Here is a 22,851-nt window from a genome sequence, read left to right on the forward strand (position 1 = left end):
ACTACTGACGTGCTATAAACTTCGTTCTTTTCCTCTTTTCATTTTTTTCTCGTTATATATATTGAAGTGTATATTTTGCTGTATAATAATGATAATATTACAAAGTTGAATGCAGTCTATTTATTTGATAAATGATGTTAAGTTTGGGGTGGGATCGTAAAGGTGTGTGAAGCGGGGATTACTCTTCTTCACTTTCACTATCCTCATCATCGCCCGAGGATGAAGAAGAAGAGGTGGATCCCTTTTGCTGATACCCCATGTTCAATGGGGAACCGTTTTGACTCAGTGGAGATGCGTGGTCCAAGTATGCCAGTTTACTTCTAATTTTTTCGATCTGTTTCGATTGTTCCTCTTGGGATAGGGCCTTAGATCTTCTCTTCTTTGCCGAGATGCCCATTGTGCTCTGAGGCGATAGGGATGGGTGGTCGTGACCGTTGAGAGAGTTGCCGTTGGCTTCCTCGCTCTTGTCGTACTTCCTGAAAAAAGTGTTGTACAGAGTGAGAATTGTATCGTTGCTCAGCGTGTCCAAGTCAAGCTCTACCTCTTCCTCGCCCGTGCTGTCGGGCATGATAATCTTTACTGCCTTCTCCATACTCTCTGCAGACAGGTCGTTTATGTGATCTGTAATGAGCCGTTTCATGTCGTACGTGACCACTGTTTTGAGCTTCTTTTTGTTCCTTTGCTTCAGATTCGACTTCGAGCGCTTCCTCTTCTTTTGTTGCGAGCGTTGCTTCCCGCCGCGCGCCAGTCGCCTTTCCCGTCTGATCCTATCCAGTTCTTGCCTCTTTAATTGTTGCAGTTCCACTTTCATCCTCGTGAGTTGTTCCTCTAGGTACTGAATAGCTGGGTTTGTAATGGACGTCTCGTCGATGTCTTCGTCCTCGTCCTCGCCGTTATCGTACGCGTCCGAGTAGTCATCACCGTCGTCACTCTCCTCCTCGTCATCCTCATAGTCCGAGTACATGGGGCGGTCGGCCCATTTCGAGTTGAACACTTCTTCCAGTCTGTGGCCCATCATGTTCACGATGGTGCCATCAGGGTTGAACGAGTAACAGTTCTTGAACACGAGCCTGATATCAGCTTCAAACTCCTCCATTGTTTGGTACTCCCAGTTGCTCAACTTCTTACTGATCGTTCCCAAGTCCATGGGTTCCTTGACGTAGTCAAAATATGTGGGCAAATTCATCGACACTGGATCAACGGGCTCCAAGAATGGGTAGTTGAACGAAGCGTACTTCTTGTTGGTCAACTCCTTCACGACGGAGACACAGTACTTCATTGCCTGCTGCAGCTTCTTGGACTTGGGCCTCTTGTTTTCGTATGGGTATATGTCCTTTGATTTAGGAGGGTGGATCTCTCTCTTGGGTCTCCCGCTGTGCGTCTGCGCTCTCCTGATGACCACAGGCGTATCCTCATCCTCCCCTCCCTTCTTCTTTTTCCGGGACTTGTTCTGCTGTATGATAACTGGTGCATCTTTCGCAGGCATGTTCAGCATATGTTTTTCGAACGACGCCTGTATATTTCTGGCCATCTGTGCTATCGCCGATGCGGGCCCGTTGAATTTAACACAGTTATCCACCATCAGGTTGAAATCCTCGGTAACGGATTCTGGCGTTTCGTATGCGTTCAGATTAAGTTTCCTCTCCACTGTCGACAGATCCATCGGCCTTTTAATGTAGTTGAAGTACAGTGGTAGATTCAAAGCAACCGTATCCACTGGTTGTAAAAAAGGTTTAGCATCTTTCAGACGCTTAACTGCCTTAATCGCCAGCAGCGCGTGTCTCTTTTGATGTTCCGGGATCGGATGTTCCGGGAGGTTATTTGTATCTGGCTCCTGTGGTGGTGCCGGCACGGGCACGGCAGTAGCAGGGTCCACATAGGGCAGACCATTAGGACCTTGCAAGGGGGATTCTGCAGGTTCCTCGGCCACAGCATCTTGTTTAGCTTCCTCCACCACCGCCACAACCTTCTCCTCCTCCTTCACCTCTGGAGCGGGGGTAAGCGCAGAGTGCGGAGCCTGTGCCGACGCCGCCCCGCCCTCAGACAGGACCTGTGCACCCCCAACACCTTTCTCAGTGTCCGCCATAATCCGAGGATCGACCACGGTCTCAGCAGCGATGTTGTAGTCCATATGTTCGGCCATCGCGCGCGTGTATGTGAGTGTGTGTGTCTGTATACTGTAATGTGACCTCTCCTAAAGCGCGCAGGGTAACACCAAAACAGACGCCAATCCGTACAACGCGACAGAGTCCAAAACGGAAACAAGCAAAAAGGAAAAAAAAGACAATAAAAAAGAAAACAACCCAGAAACCCTCGAAAAAAACGGCAGACGAAAATTGGAAAAAACGGACGCGAAAAAAAGGGAAGATCCGCGCCGCTTAAATACTTTGCGGGCTTTCCCTTTTTTGCCCGCACGTCGTCGACGCGTTCGTGTGCAGTGACATGCTGCCCGTTGCTGGGTAAACAAAACAAAACAAAGCAAAAAAGACAGCGAAGCAACACACAGAGCAAGCGATGCGCAACTACTTGAGGGGGGGGGAGGAGGCGAAGTTGTTTGAACTTCTATGCTCTTGTTGTAGTAGGGGTTAAAAGAGGGAGTGTGTGTTGCTGAGTTGTTTACTTCTTGCTTTGCTCTCTCCCCTGTTCAATTGTAGGAATTGGATTTATGCTTTGGGGTGTAGTGGAATGTGTCTTCTGGTTTCCCCCAGAACATCTCACTCAGCTTGACCCAGTCGCTTGCATCGTTGCTACCGAGTAGCGTCTCCATCGGGTCTCTACCTTGCCAGTTTGGCGGTCTCTCGTTAAGTTTCACAGGGTATCGTTCACAGATGCCCATCGGGATGTACCGGTGGAAAAATGACATAAAATCGCAGAAAAACCGGCGGCACTGGGAGATCCCGTACTCGTCAGTGCCCCAGTGTTCCATCGCAAACTGCGCGTAATCCCTCATGTACTCGACTCTCTCCGAGGAACTCTTGTCCAAATACTGCTCTGCATCGATCTCTTCGAAGATCCACGGCTTGATCAACGCTCCACGTGCAACCATGATAGAGTCCATTTCTGGGATCTCTTGTAAATACCGGTGCCAGTCCTCCCAATTGTTCACGTCACCGTTCCCGATGAACTGTACTCTCGTGCGGTCTCTGCCCCCCGAGGTGCCGTACTCCGCCTCGTACTCGCGCAGCGCCCTCGCTGTCTTGCCGATGTAATCCCAGTCGGCCACCTTCGTGTACCGCTGCTGTCTCGACCGACCGTGCAATGTCACTGCAGACACGTCAGTTTCAAAGACAAGCCGTTTCATAAGCGTGTCTGCTATCGGATGAGAGTCTCTTGTCCCAGTTCTGATCTTAACAGTCACGGGGATATCCCCCGACACGTAACTCATTGCGTTTAGACACCGGATCATCTTCGCAGGGTTGTCCAAAAGTGCAGACCCAGCACCTTGTCTGTACAACAGGTCGATCGGACACCCGGAGTTCAAGTTGATCTCGTTGATCCCGGAGCCCGTGTACTGGGCCAGTGCCTCCGCTGCCTTCGATGCCTGCCACGGTTTGGACGCTGCCACTTGTACACCAAACCCGCCTTGTTCGCTCACATGTGCCTTGGGCAGTGCCCACTCGGAGTTCGTCCCCTGGATGAGTGGCACAGACAGTGCCATCTCAGAGTAAGTAACGTCACATCCAAGTTTCTTCATTAGACGACGGTAGGGCAAGTTCCCTACGGTGGTCAGCGGGGACAGGATTTTCTTCCCCTTGTAATCCAGTTTCCGTTTCTCAATGGCAAAGTATCGAGTATCTTTGTACTTGAGGTATGTCTCCTTTTGTTTATCCCTGTGTTCCTGTTCTGCCTTATTTCTTTGTGCCACTTGAGGAGCTGTGTCTACCGAGAGGTTCGCACGCTCCCTCTCAGCCATCGAATCACGTTGCTCCTGTTGGATCGCATCGATGATGAACAGCACCTCCTCACTCTTCGGGAAATCGAACCGTTTCTTCACAAGATCTGTCTTCTCAGCACCCGAGATATGGTTGATCTCTCGGTTGATAGCGTAGGGGGCCAAGCCACCCTCATTGGGCGGGTCCCCCACTCTCAACTGTAAAGTGTCACTGTCCATATGCGAGGACAAAAACTTACATTTGTAACCCATCGGACACCGCCCGAGAGTCTTCCACACGGGGCACCCCTCCACAAACACCTCCGAGCGGATCTCAGGCGCCTTCCCCTGTAAATACAACGCCCGGTCGTGGTTGTACCGACACGCGCCCCCCCAGGGGCAATCACTAGCATCCCCACTTTGAACTAATTTCGGACACAGCACGTTAGCCTCCCGCACCTGTCTGTTATCCCTATCTTTATTCTGCCCTCTGCGTTTCTTCTTCCGGGTGCCCTTGCTGTTGGACTCCCCAGCAAACCTGTCCGAAGAGGGCTCCTCCTCATCGTCATCATTCGACTGCCTTGGCTGTCCACCCACCGCGACGATGTACTGCGGCTTCAATTGCGCGATACCTTTCGTCCACTGGTCCTGTTTCTTCGAGGGCACATCCGCGGACCCATCCACTGCATCGTGGTTTCTCTTCCCGTTGGTCATCGTCAGCGGGCTGTGTGTATACGAATGCTCATCTCTGCGAGCTCATCGCGCACCAACCCAGTAAATACTCTCGAGAGGCCTGTCATCGAACGCAACATAAAATTTTTCACCCAGAGAGAGAAAGAGGACCCGTTCCAGCAGCCTCTTCCCCAATGCAGTATCCGCGGCCGCATCCGGTAAAAACAGCCCAAACGGGCAAAAACCGCCAGAAATCCAAAACCCACACACCCACAGCCGGTTCCGTCACGTGCGCAGGCGTTACCCTCTCCGCCTTCCCGTGTCCCAAAACGGAAAAACGCAGAAAACAACGCACAACCCACACACCGCACCCGCCACTCGCTCAGAGAGGGGGGAACGAACCACACCCGTGCACTCTTTTACATAAGCGGGAGACGCCTCGAGTGCAACGGCATCGCCTCTGGGCATCGCCTTCGAGTAAGCGAAGTGCAGGGGGGTCGGTGCTCTCAGCGACACCTAGAGAGATCTCATCGGAGTCGGGGGGGCGTGCGCTCCCAAAGCATCTTTAAAGGTTGCAAAACTACTCCCCCCCCCCCCGATTAGGTACTACATACTTGTGTCTTCCCTGATTGAACGGGACCCCCATTATATATATACACTGTATACACTACTGTAGCTTATCCTCGTCCAAAGGGCAGCCTCTTCGAGTCTGGTCGACCCTCTAGCATCTTGCACTGCATTGGCCTGTGTGGGTGTTCTGCTCTGTTTTTTACTTTTTTCGATTTTGTCACCAAAAGACAAGGAAAGATACACTCGAAACTTAGAGGAAGTGGGAAAGCACTGGGATCGAAGTAACTGGGTTTACGGGAATTGCACACTCACACACACTCTCTCTCCATCACACAACAGTTCAACCCCAACAGCGTGATGGATTATACAAGCACTCTGTCTATGCCCAGCAGTTTCAACGGTACGCCCACGAGTTCCACTACCGCGACGTCCACAGCGACGGCGAACGGGAACAACTCGAGTCTGTCGGGCCCAGGGGCCGCGGCTGCGGCAGGTACCAACGGTGCGTCCGGTGGTGGTGGTGGTAATGCGCTCGGTGCTGGTGGCGGGCTGGCGTTGGGTAACAACGACCGCCACGCAGCAGCGATGGATGGGATGGATTTCTCATATGGGAGTGCTGGGAACTTCGATTTTAGAAGCCACTACACTGACCCATTCGGGTCAGCTGCTGCGGGGACCCCCGCATCCAGATCAAAACTGCCGCTGTCGCCCCCCGCCACTAATGCATCGCATAATAGCCATACCACTACAAACAATCTGGGATTGAGTGTCAGTCCGACAACTCCACACGGCAACGTCAACCTCTCGAAACTCAGGAGGGACTCTATCGCCCACTCGCAGGGGATGGGTGGGGTCTCGTGGGGGTCCGTCACCATCGGATCCTGGCTGAGGGACGAGGTCATGATGAGACACAACACCGCTACTAATGTCCCCGGGGTGCCTGCGACTGCACACCAACACCAGGGACAGGCGGTACACCAACACGGCACTGCGGGTAACAACAAGTACTTGAACGCAGGTAGAAACTCGATCAGTTATAGAAGACTCTCTACCATCAACAACTTGAACAAGAACCTCGCCACGGGGGCTGCAAATGCAGCGAATGCAAGTGCTGCGCTCGCTGCAGGTCCGGGACACTCGCCACCGTTCAACAACAGCACGTACCTGCCCAGCTTGGAACAGCAGTACTGCAAGGACTACTCCTGCTGTGGTCTGTCCCTGCCAGGGCTACACGACCTGCTGAGACACTACGAGGAGGCTCACATCACCACCCAGTCCTCCAGCAACGTCGCGCAACAGTTTGGTGGTGGGAAGAAATATTATTCCGAATCTATTACGAAACCAGTCTCAGGTAAGCAACAGCACAACCACCGTAAACACATCATCCAACAGCAGCTGAAGAGCCCAGTGACTAACACGGACTCAGAGGACCACATCAGCCGCAACAGCAACAACAGCAACAACGATAACAACAACAACAACAGTACTACAAGTTCACAGAGCTCGACGGTGCAAACGTCGCTACAGAGTTTGAGGAACACGTCAAACCAGTCCCCACTGTCCCCCCTCAAGACTACACCAGTAAACAAGAACGCGAAATTGGCCTCGAAGGACCCTGATGCCGATACAAACGCAAACGCAAACACAAACGTTTCCGGCCAGATGTATCTCAACGATAACAACGAACTCGTGGACGCCGTATCCACGAACGACGTGTTTCTAAACTCAAACAACTACTCGTTCTCGAAAAGCACAATGAGCAACGACCCACACGCCGCCAAGCATAACCGGCACGCAGAACAACACAACGAGCAGTCGATACCGCAGCAATCAGCGGTACATTCAGCGTCAACCCTCGGCAGTGGGCGTCGGCGCACGTCTGCTGGTATGGGCGACATGGACCTCGACTTCATGGACGACGATATACTCGGCGGCATGGGCCTCTCTCATAACATCAACCACGTCATGCCCTCTGCCGCGCTCCACGGGAACAACTCAAACATGGCCAGTGGCGGGAACACGCATCGCGACAACTCTTTGCTAATGAACCACGGAGCTGCCGAAGAAGACGATATAGAGGAAGACGACGACGACGACGATGAAGACGACGACGAGGATGACGAGGATGACGATGAGAGAGATCAACACGGTGACGAAGACATGCTTTCGAACGGTAACGAGGACAACGATCATAGCCCCTTGAGCACACACGACTTGAAAAACGCAGATATTGGGAACATCCTCAAAAACTCGTTCACGAACAACGGTAACTCTCAATCCGATGCAAACCACACTTTTGGAACAAAGGGAACGTCCAAGCTTGGGAACTTGAATATAAACGGTGTCGGTAGCCCGAACGGCGCAGTAATGAGACCGCCCAGACAAGCGTACATCGACGATCCAGCTAGACGACTGTACGTGATGGACCACGAGGAACACAAGCCGTTCAAATGCCCGGTCATTGGCTGCGATAAGACGTACAAGAACCAGAACGGGCTCAAGTACCACAGAGCACACGGCCACCAGAACCAGAAACTGCACGAGAATTCTGACGGAACGTTCACCATAATAGACCCAGATTCCAACGAACCGTACCCGGAGGGGATGGGCTACGAAAAGGATAAGCCTTACCGTTGCGAAGTTTGCGGAAAGCGCTACAAGAATCTAAACGGGTTGAAGTACCATAGAGGCCACTCGACGCACTGATTCTTTGCCGCCACCACTAACCAAGTCAGAAAGAGCAAGGAGGGGAGAGCATGCACACCAAATCATTAAGTTGTTGTGGTAGTGTCGTTGTTGTCTCTTTTTGCCCCCCAACAGTTGTAACAAAATTATCATCATCACCATCGCCTACTGCTATCAGTCATTGCGTTATTGTAACTGGAACAATAGGAAAGTCTTCATATAGTTAGTCAACAGGTTTTGTTCAGTCCACTATATTATATTTTTTGTATTTCTCAATATGATTATCCTGTAACGAGGGTTGTGTACGATCAAGTGCGGACAAACCCAAATCCCCATAGTCCTGCCGTACCGAAAATGAGAGTGAATCTAAAGAGACCATTACAATGGGTACAATGGGCCAGTTACGGCCTCGTTCTTTTTACAGTCCATGTTTGCGTGGTACTTCCTTTAGCCACTTTGTTGTTTCATGACTTTTACAAAAGGTTGATCCCAAATGATTCAATGCTGCATATCCCACTCTCCAAACTCTACAAAACCAATCATGGCTCACTCTGCTTGGAAATAGATAGAATGGGCGAGGGAGACCTGCCCGTTGTGGCTAATGATGGGTTGACAAACCAGCGCACATTTCTGCATGGGGGAACTACGTACAATCTAGACTTCAAGATCAAGTTCTATTGCCTTACCACGAAGGAGCAAGTGTTGCACACCGTTTTTGTAGAATTGGAGAGTAACCATGTTAAGATGTTTATGAGGGAAATACCCGTTGTTTGCGCTAGGGGAGACGCCTTTGTCGAAACTCTGCTATCTTCAAGCAGAGACACGGCACTGAGGGACAAGTACGCCACCCAATGGGTTAACGAATTAGACGTCGAGGACGCTGTGGTCATACCTCCGCAAACGCACAATTTCTTTCTCTCGCTCAAGAGTAGCTCTGAGCTGATCTTCGACCCCGACTCAAGAATCCAATTGAGAGCTACGTTCAAACAAGGTTTGAGAAATTTCATGCTGAAAAGATGGATCATCACGTACCTGGTGGGGATCACATTGTTCCAACTGGGGATCCTACTGGTGTTTACAGTTGTATCCGTCGCTACATTCATCGCGGTTTTGAAGAATACCAACCATCGCTCCCCAAAGCGAGCTTAAACATTCTTTTCAATATGAAAAGAGAGCAAAAAAAATTGCAATTGGTGTCAAGCACTAACCTCATCGCTTTATTCGAGACGTAGGATTCGAGACCATAGGGGGACCAAATCGCAATTTGTACTATGCTTCCGTTGCCACCAAAGGTGCTAACGGAGAGGAATGATCCTTTGCACTTGATCAAGACCCGGCTTGACACTCATGGCAGACCAGCAACCATCCAAGGGCCTATGGTTAGGTATTCGAAGTTGGCTTTCAGAGAGACTTGCAGGGAGTATAACGTTGATATAACCTATACACCTATGATGCTAGCGAGGGAGTTTGTGAGAAATGAGCACGCTCGACTTACTGACCTGAGCATCGGTTCCGCTGATGTCCCAGTGATTGCCCAGGTCGGCGTTAACAGTGTCGTGGACTTGATGAGGTTTGTGGAGATGGTGAGCCCGTATGTCGATGGAATTGGAATCAATTGTGGGTGCCCTATCCGGGAGCAAGTTCGTGAGGGGATCGGTTGCGCACTTATCTACACTGAGAACTTATTGGTCGAAATGGTCAAGACGGTGAAGGACAAGTACGGTGATAAACTGCGATTGGAAACCAAAATCAGAATACACGAGCACAAGGTCCCTGAGAGGACGTTGAAATTGTGCCGCCGGCTGTGTGACGCTGGCGTAGATTGGATTACCGTCCACGGGAGACTCCGTACGACGCGATCATCCGAGCCTGTGGACCTAGACGCAATAAAGTACATTGTGGACGGTATCGCGGACAGAGATACCCCTGTAGTGGCCAACGGTGATTGCTTTACCGTTGAAGACATGGTACGCATCCAAAGGATCACTGGTGCTCATGGGGTCATGGCAGCCCGCGGACTTTTGGCGAACCCTGCCTTGTTCTCCGGTCAGGATAAATGCCCGTGGGGCTGTTTAGAGAGATTCCTATACCATTGCAGTGAGGTAGGCGACGGTCTGCCCATACAACTGATCTTGCACCACGTTCACTGCATGCTGGAGAGTATGCAAGTCCGCAAGAAATTGCTGAAGCAGATAATGAATCTGGAAAGCTTTGCACACCTGTTAGACTGGCTAGAAAAACATTTCGTTTTGCTCAGAGAGGGAGACGAAGGATACGGAACGGGTACAGAGGTACCCCTTCGAGAGTGAACCAACAGGGGGACGGTCCCCGCTTCTGCCTTGACGCTATTCACGGCCGGCACCCGCTACACATCCTGCAGCGCCATACCATCACTATCGACGAAACTTTTTCTTCTATGTCGCTCAGAAAGAAAACAAAAAGGCATCGCACTCAGCAGCAACCTCCGAATGACACAAGGCCAGGGTCCCACCTAGTGGTTTTGAGCTTGCTTTGTTGGCCGTTCGGTATCTGCGAGGGTTGAATAGCGTGGTATAGAACCCAGGGAGGGAGATAGCATCTTTTTCTTTCGATAACATGACGGTTGTCGTTGCTACTAGCAGTTCGAAGAAAATTTTAAAAGTACGATGCAGCATACGTGGGCCAAATGGAAACATGTCATGAAGGCGCTTGCCGACGGGGCGTTGAACTCTATGGACGAAAATGATATTCCTATGGTCGATGATAAGAAGATCGACGATATGTTTGACAGCGAGGTCACACCTACATTAACGGGTTCACCGCCTTCCAAGCTAAAAAAACTGGACTATCGCAAGAAAAGTAGTACTGCCTTGTCCAAGTTTGCAAAGAGGACAGAGTTGAACTTGGTGGCTACGGCTACCACAAGGGATAGTGTGACTACTCTGTCAGGATCAACACCGTCTGCAGCCCACGAGATAAAACTGACAGACGAGGTTACTCAGGACGACGAGCTTCACACGGTCCCCAATACAAGAGATTCACGTGATGGATCCTCATCTGGTGGTGTGCATTCTTCTGTGCCTACTTCTGAGTCAAGTATGGCACCAGTATCGTTTGATAACTACGACGCAGTCATGGAGTGTCAAAGACTCCGAGAAAAAGTAGGCGAACCCTTTTGCAGTGCTGATCAGATATGGGCAGAGAGGAGAGACCTTTGGACCAAGAAAACCATTGCACAGGTGGATGAAAGTAATAGAGAAATGTTTAATAAGATTCCAGAACAGTACTACCATCGAATCTATCAAAAGTTGATTATGGATGATAGACCATTGAAAGATCCCCTCAACCTCGAAGATATCATGAAAGTGATAAACTCGGGCTGGAAAGAGACGAAAACGTGGGATAATGCAGCAAGAGGTAAAGGTTAGCAAGGAGCAGGAACCGCCATTCTATGGTTCATAGTTTCAAGCTCTCCTCTGTGACGGTTGCTAATATTGAAATTATATTCTTTACCATCATCTGATTCTTATAATCCACTCATTTGTAATCTATTAAGCCTGTTACCGGTATGCGGCATTCCCTACATAATATCATAACTCTGAATACCTATGATCGTCATCAGTGATGGCTATATATGTACAGATATTTAAGGAGGCGTAGGGCATCGTTACCCCTCATTTATGGCTGTTTCTTCGTTTCTTTACCACTTTTGATTAACGCCAGTGTCATCTCTATCACTCGCAAATCTCGGTCCACTAATGCGGTTCTATTCTGTATATTTGCATCATGCTCAAGTATGGGACAATGCTTTTCATACAGGTCAAACATTGGATCCACACATTTTGCTTTGAACGAGTGGTCGTGCAATTTTAGCAGTTTTGGCAACTGGACGTTATCTATGTAGTCTCTGTTGGATTCTATTTCTTTCAAGGTTTTAGCTAGCTCAGTATCCTTCTTGGATGTGATGACATGGTTGAGCAACCGTCTCAGTTCGCTGTTGCTGTACTTCATTTTTAGTGCCCGCTTGTCGAACCCTCTTTTGTTCGACACACCGCCACTCGATAACGTGCAGAAGAATTATTTTTCTTATTATATGGTACATTTTATATATAAGATTAGTGAACTAATGGTTAGGAAGTCGAGACAAAGTTGATCACACCCGAACAGTATTTCACAAGCTCGTCTAACTTATCATTATGCTTGTGAGAATTCGCCCATTCTTTTAATGCGGCAGATATACCCACGTTTGAGTTGTTACCGTGAATAACGTCGCCGTGAATCTTGAACAGTAAAGACATAAACGCCTCGTATAGTTCAAAATTTTGCTTTGTATTTAGGCCCTCTGTTAACGATTCGATAAACCAGACAATCTCAGTGAACGGTTCAAATGCGTTCAAAGACCTTATTTCCAAATCAATAGCATTAACAGGAAGGGCAACCAACTCGGCAAGAAATTCAGTGTAATTCGCCTTTTCGTTACCTTCTCTCAATAGCCTGGTGAATTTAGACTCGAATCCCATGCGTCCACTTGGCTTGAATGCATTTAAACGATCCTCAGCAGACACCTTAGCTGATTCTTTCAATTGTTTTTCCTGAATTTGTTCAGGCGTTTCGTATGCAATTCCCTCCCTTCCAGAGGCATCATCGCCAACACCTGCACCAGCTAACCGTAAGAAAAATGGAGCTTGTTCTGGTTTTTTTGGTGGTTCTATAGGTTTAGATCTTTTCTTTATAGTGTTCAAGTTCAGAAGTGTATTGACCTTGTTCCTTGGCCCTAACGAGAGAGTGAGCATATCTTTATCAATTTGATCGACCGACTCATACTCACCCAAGTGTTGTTCCTTCACGGTAACATCTTCATCATCCAATGCACCAGCCAACATCGAACTATTGCCTGTCGCAGATGCGTTCGGTAATGTCGCCCTAGCAAATTGGTCTTCATCAATATTTCTGATGGGGATAGCTTTGAATTGTGCTCTGTTGGTCCATATACAAACCCCATTCCCGGAAACGTGTGTGGTGGCCAAATAGTCCCCATTGGCGGACATTTTAACATTTGTGGCAACGTTGTCGAGAACCACACCATCAATACAGCCACCCGTAGGCAAGTCCCAGGTTCTCAATGTAGAATCGAGCGACGCTGATACAATCCAGCGACCGTCCTGTGAAAAATCAAATGACGTTATTCTGTTACTGTGCCCCCATAATTGACGGACAATTCTCTGTGTGACAGCGTCAATGACAACAATGGATAAATTATCAAGTGCTACGGCAAACAAATCGGAGGAATTATGATACACCATGGAAGTGATTGGAGCGTCTAGTTGCAACTTACCTAGTAGACTAGATTTGTTGAAGTCGTAAAACCCGACAACACCATCTAGACCACAAGAGACCATCTTACGGTTCATGCCATCCAAAGCAATACCTGTAACAGACCTCTTGTGCAGTTTGTACTGTTTCCTAAGGATACCACTCTGCATGTTGTAAATGACTATACTACCGTTGGAAGAACCAACAAAACCAAAGTTACCACAGTGCGAAAGGGCAACCGACTTAGCAAAGCCGCCATCTATTGTATCAAAAGTCCATCTACCGACTCTCTTGGCTCTCATATCCCAAGTTCTTGCTGACTTCTCACCTTTATGGGCGGTGATCACATTTTCCCAGTCTCCCAGCCTCGAGTTTTCTATGGTCATAGCAATGATTTCAGGGAACTTTCCTTCATTGTGCGACCGCCGAGTCTCCCCCCCATCTTGCTTCTTTTGGAGTCTTTGGGATAATTCGTGGCTTTGAGCGTCCTTTCTTAACGAAAAGCCCCACAAAGATCTATCCCTAGAGGCGGATAAGATAAAATGAGATTCATCATCTGCAAATGCAATACATGAGGGCGGTAGCGAGTGACCACCCCTCCCTCGCAAAAATCTTGGAGGTTGGACAACAACCTCGCCCTCATTTTGCGATAACGATGGATCAAAGACAAACTCCTTCAAGGTGTTGTCAGCACCAGATGTAACCACTATGGGCTGACCATTCAGGAAGGAGGTATGAGTGACACCACCATAAGATTCACTGTGCACGCCTTTCATAACATGGATACGCGTTTTACGATTCAAATCATAGAAAATCAGATCACCAGTCGAGGTACCAACACAGAGATGTGGCGATCCGTCGGTCCTAAAGGAAATAGTGGAAACGGCAGCAGTGGTCAGTTTAAGGGTACGAATAGTTCTACCCTTTCTGACATTGAACATGAGCACCTCACCTGTAGTTGTACCCACCGCCAAGATATCGAGCACTGGTGCACATTCCACGGCAGATATCTGATCTGGGAAGTCTGTGGAGGTATACAACAGTTTGCCGCTACGAATGTTGAAAAGTAAAATATTGTTCTTCGTCACAACAATCAATTTGTTCAAATACGTCGCCAAATGCTTCAAGGACACTATATCTCCACCTTGTAGTTCCGTGATCTGAAATTTAGTGTAAAATTCCGTTGAAAAGTTGTCCTTCCGCGAGTTCTTCTTGTAGACGTAAACAACATTCTCATCAGTTGAGAGGCACATATAATCACCAAAAACACATATGTTCCGTATAGTGGCTGTATTCGATTCCAATTCAATCAAAAACTCTTGAATCCCACGTTTGTAGACACCAACACAGTTACCAAACGCAGCGTACACGTAGTGGAAGTGCGCCGCCAAGGCAGTTATGGAACTGGATGTTTCCTCTTCAGATACAAACAGGAGATGCAGATTGTTAGCGTCGTATATCTGGAAACTTTTGCCGACACTGCTGACAATGTAGTAAGTTGATCCCAGCGTACCGACTGCGAAGGGAAGACCATTGCTGACGTTACCAACCACCCGGAACGGAGAGAAGACCTTCGAACCTTGAACCGGTTTCCTCAGGTTCTCTAATTTTCTCCTTTTGCCCAATTCTGTCATCTGGGGTATCGCACTGATTTAGTTTGCTACTCTCGACAGCCCATCAACGGACCACCCACCATTATGGGCAGGTCTCTTCTAAAGCTCATCGGAAGAATTTTTCACTAAAATTTTTAGTTCTTATACACCCAGACACCAGAGAGTTTAGATATACACGTGATAAAGAAGGTCTGATCCCAAGTGGGTTCTTCTGGTCGTTGGTGGTGCGATTGGTAGCGATTGTACAGTAGTGGTATTGATAGTGACGGTGTAGCCACCACTGTGTGCTTCTTTCCTATATTGAAAGATGTTCTATACTTTTCGAATTCAAGTTTTTTTTTGATTTTATTCAGCGAGCGTCAATCCACTGTTCAGCTGGGGAAGTTAGATTTGATACAGATTTGCCCAAACCACTTAGTTCTGCTATAAACGTTGCCAGATGCTTTTAAACAAACTGACAAGGACTGCTCCGCATTGGACTCAGAAAGACTAACCAATGCAGGTTGTAGGGAGAGCACCGGCGCTAGCAGATAGGAGTAGACGACCGTCTCTTCCATTTCAGTGCGCTACAGGTCCAGCAATGATTCTGCTTTCCAACCCTATGGGGACTATACTATCCTGCTGTCGTTAGTTGTCTGGTTGATAAAGATAAGCTTGCGAGACCCGGAACTCTTCCTCCCCCTAAATCATTGCAAATTCTTGAGGAAATATCTGTTTCTGAGGCCATGATTCTAGTTCAATTACCGTCTACTACACAACAGCATGACCTAGTCATTGGTTCCCCAAGTACCATATCTCTCCTGATACGTCTCTGCCACGGTCGTTCACCTTCAGCCCGCATCCTGCCCTCGGACGGGTACATTACCCGAATACCGCAGTGAGAGTCCTCCGCCTCCCACGTGACTGAAGATGCTATTTCAATATTGGAAAATATACAGTGACGATATTCTAACTGGAAAGTGCCATGGAGGAGCAAACCCAAAGCAATTGGCCAACGGGTGGAGACGGTATAGCTACGAGACAGGCCATGAGTGATAGCGAAAAACCGACTGGGATAGATATTCCTAGGAAAAACACGAACGATTACAATAGCGAGGCGGCTGGAAATGATGGGATCACGCCCTCGTCGATTTCCCCTCTTCTTTTAAGCAAAAATACTAAGAAAGCGATGCAGTCGATTGCCCCAATCCTGGAAGGATTTAATCCGAAAACTTCCAACAGCGAGAACATGTCTCTTAAATTACCTCCTCCCTCACTGCCTAAAAGCGAGGCTTTAAACGAACTCGAATTCGAGGCTGCCATTCAAAGATCTATGAGCATGGGCTCTTCGCCGGAAATACTTACCATGCCCGCTGGGAATACGTCGGATTCTGCAATATTGGATGCAAGTAGTAGTGTGTTATCGTCGGATAACCAACCTATCGCAGATATCTCTTTCCCTCCATCTATCACTACCACAAACAACTCTTCGCTGCTGGGATCTCCTACGGGTTTTACCACACCAACTGCAACTGCATCCTCGGTAGCAACTGTTGGTGCGCCGTCTACGCCAAGTTCCACAGCCTCCTCTAGAAAGGGCTCGACAAGTCATCCGAAACCTGTGCTACCTAGAATAGGTAAGATTGGTGTCTGTGCGATGGATGCCAAAGTTTTGTCCAAACCTATGCGCCATATACTGAATAGGTTGATCGAAAACGGGGAATTCGAAACTATCATCTTTGGAGATAAAGTTATTCTTGATGAAACGATCGAGAACTGGCCCACTTGTGACTTCCTCATTTCCTTTTTTTCGACAGGATTCCCATTGGATAAAGCCATCTCGTATGTTAACTTGCGGAAACCGTTCTTGATCAACGACTTGGTTATGCAAAAAGCTTTATGGGACAGAAGATTATGTCTGCAATTGTTAGAAGCGTCTAACGTACCAACACCACCCAGATTGGAGATATCGAGGGACGGTGGACCAAGAGCCAATCAAGAGTTGAGGGCAAAGTTGCTAGAAAAGGGTGTCAACTTGAAACACTTGGATGAACCCCAGTTCAGAATGGTGGACGATGACACATTGGAAGTTGACGGCAAGACAATGACGAAACCGTTTGTCGAAAAGCCGGTCGATGGGGAGGACCACAACATTTACATATACTATCATTCAAAGAATGGAGGTGGTGGACGTCGGCTTTTCAGGAAGGTCGGAAATAAATCTTCTGAGTTTGATCCGACGCTACTGCATCCTAGAACGGACGGGTCGTACATTTACGAAGAGTTTATGGACACGGATAATTTCGAGGATGTTAAGGCATATACGGTTGGTGAGAAGTTCTGTCATGCAGAAACAAGAAAGTCCCCCGTGGTAGATGGTATAGTTCGGAGGAATACGCACGGTAAAGAAGTAAGATACATTACCGAACTTTCTGAAGACGAAAAGGATATTGCACATCACGTATCAAAAGCCTTCTCTCAGATGATATGTGGGTTTGATTTGTTAAGAGTTGGCGGGAAAAGCTACGTTATTGATGTCAATGGGTTTTCATTCGTGAAAGATAACTCTGCCTATTATGATTCTTGTGCCAAAATCTTGAGAGAGACTTTTATTCAAGCGAAAAAGAAAATGGATGTTGAAAAGAGGAAGCTACCGCAAATCAGGGAAGAGAAAAGCCAAAAATGGGTATTTAAAGGTCTTGTCACAATCATACGCCATGCTGACAGGACTCCGAAACAAAAGTTCAAGCATTCTTTCACCTCACCAATATTCATTTCATTGTTAAAGGGCCACAAAGAAGAGGTTGTAATTAGAAATGTCAGTGATCTGAAAATTGTTTTACAGGCACTAACTATCGCTTTGGAAGAAAAAGCAGAAGACATTGCTAAATTGAACCTACTGTATAAAACCCTGGGCAAAAAAATAGATCTACCTGGGACCAAAATCCAATTGAAGCCTGTTATGGACAAGGATAACAACGTTGAAAAAGTGCAGTTTATTCTAAAATGGGGAGGAGAGCCAACACACTCTGCTCGTTGGCAAGCTACCGAATTAGGTGAGCAAATGCGCCAAGATTTCGACTTGCTAAACAAAAGTGTTTTGCAAAACATCAAAATATTTTCGTCGTCTGAGAGACGGGTTTTGCTCTCTGCACAATTTTGGGCCGCGGCTTTATTCGGTGACGACGATTATAGTAGTGAAGAGACTAGTATCAGAAAAGATTTATTAGACGACAGCAATGCTGCCAAGGACCTGATGGATAAAGTTAAAAAGAAGCTGAAACCACTTTTACGTGAGGGTAAAGAGGCTCCACCTCAGTTCACCTGGCCTGCCAAGATGCCTCAGCCCTATCTTGTGATCAAAAGGGTTGTCGAATTAATGAATTATCACAAGAAAATCATGGACAATAACTTCGCCACAAGAGATGTTGACACCATGCAGTCTAACTGGTGTTGCTCGGAGGACCCAAGTTTGTTCAAAGAGAGGTGGGACAAACTGTTCAAAGAATTTGCGTTCGTTGACAAAGTCGATCCATCCAAGATCTCAGAGTTGTATGATACTATGAAGTACGATGCACTTCATAATAGACATTTCCTGAAAAATATTTTCGATCCACACGAACGCAGTGGACTGATTGATAATGAACTTGACAGACATTCGTTAGTTGATAGATATCCAATTAATGTCCTCGCAAAGAACAACTTCAAGATAGTAGATAACCAAAATTCCAGTAATGACTCTTTGTCCAACAAAACAGTGGGTTCTTTAGGGTGGGTATTAGAGAGCTGTAAGAAGCCAATAGATGACTCAAAATTAACGTCTCCGTTTGACGAACACAAATATAAACAGCTCAGAGAGCTGTACAAGCTGACAAAAGTCTTGTTTGATTTTATTTGTCCGAAAGAGTACGGGATTCAGGATGCAGAAAAATTGGATATAGGTCTGCTCACCTCACTACCGCTGGCAAAGCAAATTCTGAATGATATCGATGATATGAAAAATAGAGAATCGCCTGCTTGTGTGGCGTATTTTACCAAGGAATCGCACATATACACAATGTTGAACATTCTTTACGAATCTGGTATCCCGATGAGGATTGCGAGAAACGCCCTTCCAGAGTTTGATTATTTGTCACAAATTAACTTCGAACTATACGAAAGTACGGATGCATCTGGCCAAAAATTACATTCCATTAGATTGAAAATGTCGCCAGGTTGCCATACCCAAGATCCGTTAGATGTCCAGCTGGATGAGAGACATTATATCAGCTGCATTCCCAAACTTTCGTTGACAAAACACTTAGATATGGACTACGTGCAACAGAAACTGAGAAACAAGTTTACAAGAGTGAATATGCCAAAGAAATTCACACCAGTCAATATCACCAGCCCGAACCTAACTTTTAGAAAACCTGGTTCTATTGATGAGAAGAAAAACCCGGAACCAAATTCTGGAGTAACCACTCCCAACATCCCAGCAACAATGTCGCATTCGTCCTCGAACCTTTCCATCGATGGTACATTAAAAGGTAATTGAATTTGTAAATAAGGATTGAGCGGCATGTTGAGTACACTGTCTATGTAACACGTCTTACCAATTTTTAACCGCTGAGTGAGTGTGAATTATTTCCAAACTTGTTCTCATTGAATTTAGCTGGATCAAAAAACTGAATTCTAAGATACTGTTTGTTAAATGTCGATATTTAAATATATACTTCAACTTTCGATCAGATAGTTATATAGATCAAGTCCTTGAGGCTTTTGAAATTACTTCTTGAATCAATTTGGCGGCAGCTAAAGTTTCTTCATCATGGTAGCGTCTACCTTGAAGCATTAACCCAATTGGCATCCCATCATACACTTCTTCATCATACATTGGGTATTCATACTCCTCCATATCGTTCCTTGGTTGATAGTTGACATCTTTTTTGTCGATAGATTTATTAACCTTTATGCCCGTAGGGAAACTCACACCTGGCAAGTCGAGAATGTTATACACTGCGGTGTACCCCCAATATTTGATCTTATGTGGAATCCCTGCCGGAGCAAAATACGCTGGGGTTAAAATAAAATCAATGTCTCTTTCATTCATTTTCAGTTGGAATTCTTGACGTAGGACGTCTCTTCTATTCTCACATTCCATTATTTCCAGATTTGACAGTTTTTTATCACCGGTACCAAATCTCATATAATGTTCAGTTAGGGGAGCCAAAGGTTCCCCAGAGGCACCCAAAACAGCCCTTGCATTGAAATTACCATCCTTTGTGTAGGCATTGTAACAGATCTCCAAGGCTTCCACGGTCTTAAAGCTCTCCCATTCAATAATCTTCCCAACTCCGGCACTCTCAAGAGCTTTTTTGGCAAGCAGCAATGCCCGCAATATTGGGGGGCTTGGCTTTACGACGCCGTCATCCAACACAATTGCTATCTTCAAATCACCAATCGCGAACTTGACATCTTTGATCCATGGCATACGAAGAACATAATTATCGTAAAGCCATGGCTTACTGTCTGAACAAACTTTCATGAAAAGTTCTAAATCATCTGCCGAGTTTGCCATGGGTCCGAAAGTGGGTAGAATCATTTCGTTGGAGTGTTTGGTAAATTGAGAACGAGATCCAAGACAGGAGAGTCTTCTAGCTGTGGGCTTTAGCCCCCATATATTACAGAAGGCTGCAGGACAGCGGATGGACCCACCAATATCACTACCACAACCTAAAGGCGAACCCCTCATACCAACCAGTGCGGCCTCACCGGAGGAGGATCCCCCGGGGGACAACGCAGTATTGTATGGGTTGCGACACAGGCCAATAATGTTGTTGAAGGAGTCCAAGTGCATAATTGTTTGTGGCTGGGTGGTTCTGATGTAATATACTGCACCTGTTTTTTTGAACAAGTCAGTGATATACGCGTCTATTTCTTCGACGTCATTGAGTTTGGAAACAAACCCACAGCTGGTAACTTTCCCCTTAAATGCGTAGTGTTCTTTGACGGATACGGGCAACCCATGCATAGGTCCTACAGTTTTACCCGTTTCTGCAAAATATTTATCCAGTTCGCGTGCCCTTTCGAAGGCCTCCTCGGGAAAGAAGTCCATTGCACAATTTGTAACTTGTTGAGCAATAGCTGCTTGCTTAATGAAGGCGGTAATAGTTTCCAGTGCAGTTTGTTCACCCGCAGCAATCCGTTCAATTATTTCTATCGCCTTCAACTCAAGAATTTCCAGTTCCCGGTCAGTGAAAAAACCACTGGCTTTAGCAAGTTTGGGTCCATCTTTGAACACACTCGATTCAAAGTCTAGGGGAATCTCGATACCTTTATCTGCCAGCAGTCCAGGTTTCAAAACAGTTTCTTGGGGAAACTTAGAAGCAAGTTCCTCACGATATGATGTAATTTTGGGAAGATGAACGGTTTCATACTTCACCAGGTCCGGTTTGTAAGTTAGTTCTGGATCGGTATTGTAAAGTCTTTCAATAATCTTTGTAGCCATTTCCTTTGTCAGTTTGTTTTTATCTTGTTGTCTCTAATATGAAGAAAAACGTCAAATTTACAAGAGTAAAACAGGGGAAACACGGTTTGATGATGTGAACTCTCTCCTCATATTTATACTTTGTGTCAGTCCTAGTGCACCTTATAGCAGCAATCGCCTTGCGGTGCGTCCTTTCAGGTCCACGCATCGTTATCGTATCAGTTCTTTTACCCAAATAGGAAACCGCAGACGAACTACCGGGCGATTAGATAAGATGCAGGACAATCAACTCATTACCAGGTTACATATTGCCAACGGTTCTTAACAGATGGGTGTGCTAGACCTAATATCATCCGGACTGGTTTCCAAATAAGGCTTTTACGCTATCTGTTGAGAATGTGCGAACCGTCGCAAAAGATCATTGCTAGATACCAGCGGTGATAAGTTTTAACTCGTAGTACTGAGCCGTAATCGGCGTTATAAACTTCTGTTTTCGGTTCAACGTAAAACACGCAAAGACTTCCGATTATGTTGTAGTTCTGATCTGCCTGCCCCCTCTTGCTGCAATTTCGATCTCAGCGTGGGTAGATACGTAACTTGTAAAAGAAGTTCATCAAAAGACAAATCGCCGGTATTATAAGCTCAGCGGACTAAAATGGTGAGGCGGGCATAAAATAGAGGTTAGAAGTTCAATTGAACTGGTACATCTCCAAGAGCTCGACAAACGTTTATAGACTGTAGATTACGTATTCAAGTCTTACTTACTGTAAAGTAATTTTTCATTGAAGTGAAAAAAAATTGAATGCTAAAATTAATCACTTAGCGATGAGGAGAATATATTCTACAATGGATAATCAAGAACCCGAGCGATGAGTGATGTTGGTTTGGTTAAAAGGCGCCTAGCTACAGGCCACATGAAGAGCAAACCATTTGAAGAGGTTTTAGCGTCGTTCCGAAATATTATTAGAGATTCAAAGATGTTCGAAAGTCTGTCAAAACAGCTGCAGCCTTGGATGAGAAATTTAACGAGAATACGATGTTTGGCTATAGGATCGTTTACAGAAGATATCCCCGCAAGATACCAGCTTGCACTACTATTGGAGTTATCCGACCTAATAAAGGCCGAAACCCAGGGGAATACAGTATCGGTATCGTTATACGATCCAGTGTTCAATGAATCTGATTTGAATTTTATAGAGAAAATGTGCACCGATTGGACTGTCGAGAAGGAAGTTGAGGGGTCCAAAGAGGATTCGGAATCGACACTTTTCTTTCTTCCCCATGCACCTCTCGATCTAACCGAGAGTGTGTTATCTAGGGAAAAGCCAATGTATCTACTAGCAAATAACATCATTAGCCACACTGATAGATATACAAAGGTCCAATTATATGAAAAGTATCCTCTGATGTGTAAGCTTGTTTATTTTTCGGCACCAGACAGTTTGGGGATAGGGACAAAAGCTAAGCACGATGGATTCTCCACTTTCATACCAAAGAGGAAACGGAAGAATAACAAGTATATCCTGAAAGAGCCTGAAATCGATTTCCAAAAAGTGGATTCGTACTTCACTACCTGCACAGTCGTCTATGATTTTGAAAATGGCCAGCAACTGAGGAATCAGCCATGGGTTAATTCGTTTTCAGATTTGTGTCTACACAGTCTCTGGTAACATCCGCACATTACAAATATAAATAGGATG

General features: G+C 46.5%; 11 protein-coding genes across 11 annotated transcripts; 6 read left to right on the top strand and 5 right to left on the bottom strand.

Annotated features, from left to right (window-relative positions):
- Positions 1 to 178: 178 nt before the first annotated feature.
- BDF1 (chromatin-binding protein BDF1) lies at positions 179 to 2,143 on the bottom strand (the record flags this gene model as incomplete). Its single annotated transcript, XM_022606616.1, has 1 exon — positions 179 to 2,143. The coding sequence occupies one exon, from the start codon at positions 2,141 to 2,143 to the stop codon at positions 179 to 181; it is 1,965 nt and encodes a 654-aa protein (XP_022463294.1).
- Positions 2,144 to 2,644: 501 nt separating this feature from the next.
- On the bottom strand, positions 2,645 to 4,585 carry DUS3 (tRNA dihydrouridine synthase DUS3; the record flags this gene model as incomplete). The annotated part of the gene is made up of 1 exon (XM_022606617.1): positions 2,645 to 4,585. The coding sequence occupies one exon, from the start codon at positions 4,583 to 4,585 to the stop codon at positions 2,645 to 2,647; it is 1,941 nt and encodes a 646-aa protein (XP_022463295.1).
- An 885-nt stretch (positions 4,586 to 5,470) lies between these two features.
- On the top strand, positions 5,471 to 7,819 carry SFP1 (zinc-coordinating transcription factor SFP1; the record flags this gene model as incomplete). The annotated part of the gene is made up of 1 exon (XM_022606618.1): positions 5,471 to 7,819. One exon carries the CDS (start codon positions 5,471 to 5,473, stop codon positions 7,817 to 7,819), a length of 2,349 nt encoding a protein of 782 aa, XP_022463296.1.
- A 333-nt stretch (positions 7,820 to 8,152) lies between these two features.
- SEI1 (seipin) lies at positions 8,153 to 8,947 on the top strand (the record flags this gene model as incomplete). The annotated part of the gene is made up of 1 exon (XM_022606620.1): positions 8,153 to 8,947. The coding sequence occupies one exon, from the start codon at positions 8,153 to 8,155 to the stop codon at positions 8,945 to 8,947; it is 795 nt and encodes a 264-aa protein (XP_022463297.1).
- A 122-nt stretch (positions 8,948 to 9,069) lies between these two features.
- DUS4 (tRNA dihydrouridine synthase) lies at positions 9,070 to 10,107 on the top strand (the record flags this gene model as incomplete). Its single annotated transcript, XM_022606621.1, has 1 exon — positions 9,070 to 10,107. One exon carries the CDS (start codon positions 9,070 to 9,072, stop codon positions 10,105 to 10,107), a length of 1,038 nt encoding a protein of 345 aa, XP_022463298.1.
- A 423-nt stretch (positions 10,108 to 10,530) lies between these two features.
- On the top strand, positions 10,531 to 11,205 carry GAG1 (Gag1p; the record flags this gene model as incomplete). Its single annotated transcript, XM_022606622.1, has 1 exon — positions 10,531 to 11,205. One exon carries the CDS (start codon positions 10,531 to 10,533, stop codon positions 11,203 to 11,205), a length of 675 nt encoding a protein of 224 aa, XP_022463299.1.
- Positions 11,206 to 11,455: 250 nt separating this feature from the next.
- BLS1 (Bls1p) lies at positions 11,456 to 11,788 on the bottom strand (the record flags this gene model as incomplete). Its single annotated transcript, XM_022606623.1, has 1 exon — positions 11,456 to 11,788. One exon carries the CDS (start codon positions 11,786 to 11,788, stop codon positions 11,456 to 11,458), a length of 333 nt encoding a protein of 110 aa, XP_022463300.1.
- A 119-nt stretch (positions 11,789 to 11,907) lies between these two features.
- Positions 11,908 to 14,724, bottom strand: UTP21 (rRNA-processing protein UTP21; the record flags this gene model as incomplete). Its single annotated transcript, XM_022606624.1, has 1 exon — positions 11,908 to 14,724. One exon carries the CDS (start codon positions 14,722 to 14,724, stop codon positions 11,908 to 11,910), a length of 2,817 nt encoding a protein of 938 aa, XP_022463301.1.
- A 943-nt stretch (positions 14,725 to 15,667) lies between these two features.
- On the top strand, positions 15,668 to 19,219 carry VIP1 (inositol polyphosphate kinase VIP1; the record flags this gene model as incomplete). Its single annotated transcript, XM_022606625.1, has 1 exon — positions 15,668 to 19,219. The coding sequence occupies one exon, from the start codon at positions 15,668 to 15,670 to the stop codon at positions 19,217 to 19,219; it is 3,552 nt and encodes a 1,183-aa protein (XP_022463302.1).
- Positions 19,220 to 19,426: 207 nt separating this feature from the next.
- On the bottom strand, positions 19,427 to 21,172 carry KNAG0B06280 (uncharacterized protein; the record flags this gene model as incomplete). The annotated part of the gene is made up of 1 exon (XM_022606626.1): positions 19,427 to 21,172. One exon carries the CDS (start codon positions 21,170 to 21,172, stop codon positions 19,427 to 19,429), a length of 1,746 nt encoding a protein of 581 aa, XP_022463303.1.
- Positions 21,173 to 22,020: 848 nt separating this feature from the next.
- Positions 22,021 to 22,821, top strand: BER1 (Ber1p; the record flags this gene model as incomplete). The annotated part of the gene is made up of 1 exon (XM_022606627.1): positions 22,021 to 22,821. One exon carries the CDS (start codon positions 22,021 to 22,023, stop codon positions 22,819 to 22,821), a length of 801 nt encoding a protein of 266 aa, XP_022463304.1.
- Positions 22,822 to 22,851: the final 30 nt, after the last annotated feature.

Source organism: Huiozyma naganishii, chromosome 2 (assembly GCF_000348985.1).
Source record: "Huiozyma naganishii CBS 8797 chromosome 2, complete genome".
Taxonomy (NCBI): domain Eukaryota; kingdom Fungi; phylum Ascomycota; class Saccharomycetes; order Saccharomycetales; family Saccharomycetaceae; genus Huiozyma; species Huiozyma naganishii.